The sequence below is a fragment of the Empidonax traillii genome, unplaced genomic scaffold (genome assembly GCF_003031625.1).
Source record: "Empidonax traillii isolate 1590-97213 ecotype Southwest subspecies unplaced genomic scaffold, ASM303162v1 scaffold980:size574330, whole genome shotgun sequence".
Lineage (NCBI taxonomy): Eukaryota > Metazoa > Chordata > Aves > Passeriformes > Tyrannidae > Empidonax > Empidonax traillii.
This window is the reverse complement of record NW_020956173.1, coordinates 101,529-110,443: the sequence shown is the minus strand read 5'-3', so window position 1 is coordinate 110,443 and position 8,915 is coordinate 101,529. Positions and strand designations below refer to the sequence as shown.

At 48.9% G+C, this 8,915-nt stretch overlaps 1 protein-coding gene across 10 annotated transcripts in view; it reads right to left on the bottom strand.

Moving 5' to 3' along the window:
- The window catches only part of PFKFB3 (6-phosphofructo-2-kinase/fructose-2,6-biphosphatase 3), a 20,182-nt gene that overhangs the window by 5,476 nt on the left and 5,791 nt on the right, over window positions 1-8,915 (bottom strand). For 4 of the 10 annotated variants that reach the window (XM_027903542.1, XM_027903541.1, XM_027903544.1 and 1 more), the window contains exons 2-13: window positions 8,409-8,534; window positions 8,004-8,100; window positions 7,677-7,743; window positions 7,444-7,518; window positions 7,106-7,162; window positions 5,067-5,191; window positions 4,133-4,340; window positions 3,559-3,705; window positions 2,973-3,077; window positions 1,826-1,955; window positions 1,566-1,628; window positions 1,361-1,425 (exon numbers count right to left, since the gene is read on the bottom strand). In XM_027903542.1, coding sequence (XP_027759343.1) covers window positions 1,361-1,425; window positions 1,566-1,628; window positions 1,826-1,955; window positions 2,973-3,077; window positions 3,559-3,705; window positions 4,133-4,340; window positions 5,067-5,191; window positions 7,106-7,162; window positions 7,444-7,518; window positions 7,677-7,743; window positions 8,004-8,100; window positions 8,409-8,534 — 1,265 coding nt within the window. Of the gene's footprint in view, window positions 1-1,360; window positions 1,426-1,565; window positions 1,629-1,825; window positions 1,956-2,972; window positions 3,078-3,558; window positions 3,706-4,132; window positions 4,341-5,066; window positions 5,192-7,105; window positions 7,163-7,443; window positions 7,519-7,676; window positions 7,758-8,003; window positions 8,101-8,408; window positions 8,535-8,915 lie in introns of those variants that run through there. The other 6 variants (XM_027903534.1, XM_027903536.1, XM_027903537.1 and 3 more) reach the window with 2 other exon arrangements.

Below are 8,915 nucleotides of genomic sequence, written 5' to 3'. Positions count from 1 at the left end.
AAAAAAAAGGGGCCTGCACTCAGACACAAGAGACCTTCCCCTCACCTAAGTCTCTGCTCACAAAAAAGTAACTACAGATAGCCAAAAACACCGAGCAGCAATCAAGCCATGACTTCGCAGGACAGAGGGAGGTGCCCATCAGTCTCCTCCTCGAAGCCGGTACCTCCACCCAGGGAGAGGTGTGAAAGCAAGAAGAGGGAAGACAAGCCAGCCCAAGCTGATAAGGAAGGTTTGGGAAGCGGGAGCAGAGCAGCCAGCAAGGGTTGGCACCGCCAAACTCCGACTCAAGCCAGAAGGGATGGAGGGGCAGCACCGATGCAGCTGAGCGGGGGACCCGAGCACTTTGCATGTGTCTTGCTCCATCCTACCCTTGCCACTCCTGCCATCCCCAGCAAGGGTGGTGGAGGAGGGCATTGATGGCCCCCATGGCAGGGGGAAGGACTGGCTTCCCCCTTACAGCCGTGGGGAGGGAGAGGTGGCCCAGGTGCTGCCACCTGCCGAGGTTGGGAAGTGAAGGAAAGGAGATGTGGACCAAAAGGGGATGGTTCCAACTGTCCAGCATCCAGTTGGGCTCCATCACCACTAAGCACAAGGTGGAAAGGTCCCAGCATCTGGGACAGGGGCATAACATCCCTGGGGCACCCAGACCCAGCACCAAGCTGGTATCCCCCTCTCTGGCCTCTGAGCTCCCAGTGGAGCACATGGCAGATACACCAGCTCTTACAGGAATTTTTTCTCAAGAGGGGTGTCCTCCCCATAGCATTCCCAGCCCAGCATCATCATACCCCACTCTGCAGAAAAGCACTCTGGTAGCCCCACAGTGCCATGGGCATACCAGGGGAAAAAAAAACAACAACAAAAAACCCCACAAAAGCAAAACAAAAAAACCCCACCAAATAACCAAAACCCACAAACAAACAAACAGCAACAAAAAAAACAAACCACAAAAAACCTGCAAAATCAGATTTTGGGCATAGAGCCGAGGCTCTGCCAGAAAACCAGGAGACCTGGGAGAAGTCACCTTCTCCACCCATGGCTCCATTTCCCTGCTTGAGTGAATGGATGACTGTACAGGAAAAAGTCAAAGACCAGGGAGGAGCTTTCCCTGGGCCAGCTGTAGTCTGGGCAAACACACTGGGAAGCAGGCACATGCAACGCACTCCTTTTCCCTTGGAAAACCCTGAACCAGCCACAGCTTTGCAGAGCAAGAACCCATCTGACGCTCCACCAGCAGCACTTCCAAGCACCCAGCTAAACCACCTCCCCATGCCCACCCTGCTGGGGTGTTCCCACTGCCAGCTGACCGTAGGGGACAGGAGGGGACCACCAAGGGATGGCTCCAAGGAAGAGCAACACTCACCTCTGGCCGATCTCTGTGGGTGTTGACGGCTTCGATGTTCAGCGAGATGGATTCCACCCGGCAGCCTGCGGAGGGGAGCACAAGGAGACAGAGAGGCCATCAGCAAACCCAGCAGGCACAGGGTGTTGCTCCCAGAGGCAGCCTGGATTCAGGAGCAGGTACAAGCCAACCCCCTCCACAAGTTTAGCAGGAAGGTCCCACTTACCGTAGGCTACCGGGGTCAGCTTCAACACCGTGTGAAGGGGACATTTCAGGTAGGGCATTTCATCTGCAGAGACAGCAAAGCAGGAGGGTTATCTTATCCCACCCCCTCTCCAAAAGCATCTTGATCAACAGCCAAGGCCACCCCACACCTAACAGATGCACGCTCTAGACCCACATCAACCTGAATGCATCTCCATAGAGCCGCATCCATCATCCCTCCTCCAGCAGGGTCCATCCTCTTCCCACACACAGGGAGCTCACCTGCACTCTTGTCCAGGAAGTATGCCAGGAGACAGCGCATGACAGCCTGGTGACAGATCACAAGGACGTTCTCTTGCCTCTCCAGCTCCATGATGACTGGCTCCAGGCGCTGCACCAGATCCTGGTAGGACTGGGACAAAAGATGGGAAGGAAGATGAGGCACAGAATCAAAGAAACAAGCACCTCAGAAGCAGCAATGCTCCTTGTCTTGTTACATCTGCTGGTTTCATGCCTCAGACTAAACTAACATAATTACTGCTAAAAACAAGTAAATTCTCATCTTCAGGCTAGTCTAGAACACAGATACTTCTTCCATCAGAGAAGAAGTCATTCCCATTTCAGTGCATCACATCGCAGTCCTGGAATGTTTATTAAGGTAAGTAACAGGGGCTCTCAGGACAGCATCCCTCCATCGTCTTGAAATTTGATTTTTCTACAGGATTTTTAAGTTATGAAAAGTCTGGAGCAACCTGAGAAACCCCAGGGTTTTGAAGGTCTTCATAAAGAACCATGACAGGCAGCCAGAATGAGCTCCAGACACCCAGAGGCAGTGTCTGACATCTCCACACGTTCCTGTTAGATACACTGTCATGAGGATGTTTCCAAAGATTCTTTTTTCCCCCAAATGTCTATGTCTATTTTTCCCAAATGACTTTCAATTTGGGGATAAATAGCTCAATTCACAGCCTAAATTATCATCCAGAGCTGATGTAAATTACCACCTCATTGTGTCACACGATGAAAGCAGATTGCCAGGAACAGAGCTATTACCATCAACCCTTAGGGAATGATACTGAGAGCAGGGTGAAAATTACTTTTTTTGGAAATGACAGAAAAGGAAATTGGGGCAGCACAACACTTTGAGCAGATAAAATGATGGAGGTTGGACTAGAAACCTCCAGAGTCCCTTTCCAATAATCTGCTACAAAGTCAGTGGGACTGTTTGTTAAGTGATACATTTCTCAGTGATATCTTCATATACCAATGATTTCACAAGAGCTCAGTGCAGAGGTGAACATAAGCCCTGACCTTTCTCTATTCTAGTTCCTTGGAGCGCTCGAAGCTCCTGTGTAGAAGACAGAATGAAGACAAAAATGCCACATTTAGAGCAAAAGTCACGTCTCTGAAGGTCTCCCTGCAGACCTACCTCCCCTGAAGGGTAACGGTAGTAATATTTATCCTGATCACGTAAAGCGAATTCCTCTGGATGTTGCTCCCTGATTTCTTCATACGTCATTTCTTCACACACACCCTGCCAGAACAGGACATCCATGGTTACTGGACCTACTCAGGTCAAAAAGCATCAGCACAGCCAACATGCAAAGCCTTCTCCAAAGCAATTGTCTGTAACCCTGTGAGTGTTCAGCCACAGAGCAGTTCCAAGCAAAAGTCATTTTAATCCACCAAGCTGGACGGGGCTTGGAGCAACCTGGTCTAGCGGAAGATGTCCCTGCCCGTAGCAGGGAGTTGGAACAGATACTGTTTCAGGTCCCTTCCAACCCAAACCATTCTATAATTCAAGACAACATCTTGAAGACTCCGCAGAAGGTACAACTAAAGTCAGGAAGCCAAAAGGTGAGTCCTGCAGAGGTACCACCCTTTCCCACAGCAGGAAACTCTCTCCATGGAAACTGAGATTTAGGCAGAAGTGAAAAGTCAGGTGCTGTTGCTCTTTCTCATCAAGCAACAACCAGCCTGATCCAGCTATTCCTGCTGCAATCAAAGATACTCACAGCATCGATTTCATTGAGTGCCTTCCACTGCTCGTAGGGCAGCTGCAGAGCTTCTGCTGTTTGGATTGTCCTTTTTAGTTGGCTGGTCCAGACTTTGAGGTCCTTCAGGTTCTGCTCTTCTACAAATTTGTTCAGTGCCAGCGCAAACTGTGAGACATAAAAAAAACCCAGGTTGATTCCTGGTCCATAGCTTACCAGCAGGTAAGCATCCCCAAGAAGGGATGCGAGAACAGACAGAAAGCAGAGGAGAAAGAGGCAACCTATTGTCTTCAAGGAACATCAGCACCCAGGAAACAGCACCATGACCTGGGCTTTCCCACAGGGCTATGGAAAATCCCTGGCCATCCTTAACCACAGCTCTGCTTATTTGCTTTCTGCAGCCCAATCTCTGTTGGCTAGACTACAAGTAACAACGATGGCTGGGAAGTCTTGTTTTGAGGCCGTGCCCAAACTTATCCAGCCCTATAGATGGATCCTGAGCAACCCAGCTGTCATCAAACACACACTTCATCCAACACGTGGCATCTTACTAGAGCCAAATCCCTCCTAGAAGCCACAGCCCTTTCTCCCTCACCTTCTTGCCCCTGTTGGAGAGGCCAGAGTCCCCTCCAATCTTGCCCATGAGGTTGAACTCGCTCTCTCCGTGCCGACAGAGATAAATGGTGCGGGGCTGGACATGGATGTTCATCAGGTAGTAAACAATCCTGCTCTGGATGTGATCCTGAACCCTGTTGACCAGGAACCGCCGGCCAACGTCGATGACTTTGATGAGAGAAAGTTCCCTAGGGAAAGAAAGAAACATCATTCTCATGAACCAGCCTTGTGACTTATCTCCCTCGGCATAATCACCCAGCTAAAAGGATTTCCTGCAGGCTATTTTCAACAGGAAGCCAACAGGTAACGGGGATTCATGGAGAGCTGAATAGCACCAGTGTAATCGCCATTCCTCCTTGCAGCAGCAAAGAGGATTAAACAGGACTAACAGGGAACAGGACAGGGATCAGCAGGAGTGGAATAATCCGTGCAGAGCACACAGACGTGCTTGTGAGCAGTGAAAAGGCTGGGAGGTGCCTGCAGAGTCATACAGGACAGCAAAGGTCTTCCCAGGGCACACAACTAGGCAGAAGCCACAGGGCTTGCTCAATCCTGTGGCCTGAGACAACCAATCCTTTCCTTTAAGAGGGACAATGACAAAAGCACCTCAACCGCTCAAACTCAAGTGTTTTTCCAAACCCTTTGTATTTAGACCTGCAGGACAGGGTTGAAAACAGCATATCCGAGCCCAGAAGAGCCTGGAAAGTCTCAGTGCCCGACTCCCTGGCACAGGGCTGGGGAAAAACAGCACTTTCAAGGAAAAAGCCTGGTTTCCAGGTGAGGCTTGGCCATACATTACTCTTGCACAGTCAGGTATTTGAAGACTAAATGAAATACAGCTCCATCCTTCATTGCTCCTCTCCTGGGAGCAGGAAGGTGTTAAAGTCAGCTCAGAAGTCAGCAGAGTCTCTTACCTGTCGTAGTCATCAGGGTCGAGTGGCTGGTAACTGGCTTGGTAACAATTTATCCTCTTCATGAAGTCCTCCATGGCATCAGTGGAGTTACAGTCCCGGTAATCTGGGCTGGACAATTTGACTTCCTGTGGAAAAAAAACACACCACAGGGAGAGGTCAGGAAGGTCTCCCACTCAGGCAATGCTAATCTCGAATTTCAAAGTCCTGCCAGCATCCAGAAAACAGCTGAGACACTTTACAGTCATTTTGTATCACAGGGCACAAGAGAACCAAGTTAGACCCCAAAATAAGCATAAAGTAAGACAATCTGGTATAAGCCATTGCATGGTTAATATAGATGTGCATCTGTCCACTCCCACTCTCCCAGGAGTTGGGGTAGCACCTCACCACCCAACACAGTGGGGAAAACTGAGCTTCCTTGTGGTTAAAGAAAAGCATCAGGTTTAAATTCAAGCTGAAAATGGAAAGTGCATGAGCTTAGACTAGATGTTTATCCCAGGTCAACAAAAGGATATTAGCATAACAACATTCAAACCCTTTCTGTGCATTAGTTGCTGCAATTTACTGGGCTGAAAAATACTACTACAGGCCATTTTTCCCCCTGAACTAATCTAACAGGCTATTTTCCCTGAAGATTTGGGTTTGAACAGCAGCATTACACATTAGTAACTTCACAGGCAATCCTGAAACGAGCAGGATAACACAACAGAGTGACACATGTGGCAGCATCCCAGGCCCGTGGCGTATTTTCCACACTGATCCTGGCACTATGAGCACCATTCATCTGCAGCACCCCGTGGAGCAAAATCCCACATTCATTTTCTCCCCCTTCAAGCATTAGTTTCCAAATAAAAGGATTAAAATCCTCCAAAAAAATAAAAATCCAGCTCAAAAAAAAAAAAAAAAAAAAAAAAAAAAAAAAAAAAAAAAAAAAAAAAAAAAAAAAAAAAAAAAAAAAAAAAAAAAAAAAAAAAGAGATGCAGCAAACTGAGTATTTTATTAGTGTCATGGAAAAGGCTGTGTGCAACCTCCCAAGACTCATTTTTTCCCCTTTTTAACAAGGGTTATGTTCCCCCTTTTCCAGTCAGGGAGAATATTTCACTGGATGGCCGTGACTTTTTAAATATGATGGATAGTGGCTTCCCCACTTCATCCATCAGTTCCCTCAGGACCCACAGATGCATCACATCAGATCCCAAGGACTTGTAGACCTTCAGGTTCCTTAGATGGTTTCAAACCTGATCTTCTACTGTAGGTGACTCTTCATTCTCTCAGTCCTTGCCTTTGCCTCCTACAACTCCATCAGTGGGCTGGAGCACTTGGTGAAAACTTGGGCAAAAAGCCACAGCCTTCTCCATATCCCCAGTATCCAGGCCTCCTATTCCTTCTAGAGAGGGCTCACACTTTCCTAGTCTTCCTTTTATCATCAAATGTATCCATAGAAGCTTTTCTTTTTGCCCCCAACAACCCTGTCCAGATTTAATTCTGTCAGGGCTTTATTGTTCCTAACCTGATCCCTGGCTACTCAAACAATCTCTGCCTTCCTCTCAGGCTGCCTGTACTTGCTTCCATCCTCTGGGGACTTCCTTTTTGTGTTTGTCTAGGAGCTCATTGCAGGCCTCCTGATGTTTTTGATTACTTCTTTATTGAGAACGTGTCACACCTGAGCTTGGTGAAGATGATCCTCAAATATTAACCAGTTTTCTTGGGCCCCTCTTCCCTCCAGAGCTTTATCCCATGGTACTCCACCAAGCACATTCCTGAAGAGGCCAAAGTCTGCTCTCCTGAGGTCTCATTTCATGGTCACTGCAGCACAGTGCAACACAGCACATTCTCCTTCTTGGCTCCTCTCTCTTGGAGAAGGAAATCATCATCAACACACTCCAGGAACTTCCTGGATTGCCTGTGCCATGCTGTGCTGTCCTTCCTGCAGATACCAGGGTGGTTGCAGCAAGCCATGAGGACACAAGGTTGTGAATGTGATGCCATTCCCACCTGTCTATGGAGGGAAAACAAAAGCAAGACACTTCCACACTTACCATAACATTGGTGGCAACCACAGTGGGATCATTGCAGACAGATTCAATGAAGAACACCTGTGAAGCAAAGCAAACCTCAATTGAAACCCAACAACAAGGCTTTTAACACTCAACCAGCTCCTTGCCCAACCCAACCTCCTCCCTGCTCTGCCCTACTCCCATAGTTTCCTTCTCCAGGACTTGTTATGAGGGAAGAGTTTCACATTTTTCATCAAACCCAGCAGTGAAATGTCCCTTACGCAGGAGCATCGTGAGGACAACATGTTAGTGAAGGAAGATACACCAAGAGCATACTAAGGTGGACTATGCAATTCAGGTACCAGCCCCACGGTACCAACCTTAAATCCATTTTCTTTGGCAAAGTTTAGGATCATCCCTCTCCTCTCCCGCGTGGTATTGGTGGCATCAAAAACCTTTAAAAGCAAAGACTTCAGTTAGCACCACAAGTGCCCTTGGTTTCCCACTGAGCCCCTCCTCAGAGAAGGAACTGCAGAGCAAACTGCACAGGGCACAGGACATTCAGGAGTGGGAGGACATGCCAAAATCCCACGGGGTGCATCTCCTTTCTTACCGCAATCTGCCCAGCCTCCTCCGTCAGGTACAGCTTGACATCCCTCAAGGCGGCCATAGCACACTGCCTGCAAAAGAGGACATGTGTGGTCCTGATGTCCTCTGGATGTGTTGGTGACCCCTGAAGCTACCAAGCCCACACAGCTTAATTTTTTGAGCTCCTGGCACCCAAGTCAGGTCTCTTTGGAGCAGGCAGGGAGAACTCGAAAGTAGAGCCCAGCTTTTCCGCTCATCACCCCCAAACAAACTGGGCAACTGGGCTCCAGCCATGGGCTTCACCACCTGTTTGGGACCTGACTGGTAGGATGGAGGTAGTGCCCACACTTACTTCCTGACTTTCATGGCCTCCTCGTTGTCAGGACGGAAGAAGTCGTAGGAGCTGTAATGCTTCACAGCCTCACGGCGATATTCCCCCACGTTGAAAACTATTTGGGAAAGACAAAAAAACCATCAAAACTAGGAGCTCAACTCAGCTCTGCAGTTTCTGCAATTAAAGCAAGCAAAGTGCTACAAAATTGCATCCTTAGAGCAAAAGGCTCAGGGACATCCCTTGGTCTCGAAGTAAAGGAGAAGCCATGCTGCAGCAGAAATGATGGGAAAACATGGATATTTTGCCCACTGTATCTTGGAAAGCTCTCCCACTACCTGCCACTTCCCAAGGCACTGAGCTCCTATGGCAACTCCTGAGGACCAGACCTCGTGCTTTCCCCCTGGAAGCCAGTGAATGCCTCACCTTTTGTAGGGACACCAATCCAGTTGAGGTAGCGCGTCAGCTTCTTGGAGATGTAGGTCTTCCCACGGGCTGGGAGGCCAACCATCACTATCACAGTGGGGGAATTGGCAAGCTGTGGCCCACAGGCTATGAGGAGAAAGAACATGTGAATCCTTCAACCCTGCAAGGCACTTGCTCTTCACTCAGCCTTCCCCCAGATCCTTCAGCAGCTGGAGAAAATCCAAAACCTGAGTTCTTTGTGCACCATCACCTCTGTACTATCTCCTGTACATCCCTCCCGTGAGTTTGGACAACCAGGACCCAGAGCAGGGGGGCATGGTGGATGGCTCCATGGCTGCCCACTGGTGAGACATAGCTGCCCCAGCTAAGCCATGCTGACCCAAATTCACCCTGGTGTCACCCAAAACAGGGGACAACAGTCACAGCCCGAAAGAACATCCTGATGGCTGCAAAGTAGGCAAGGAACCAGCAGCTGGCCCAGGCTCCCTGGAGAGTCTCCATGCCTCA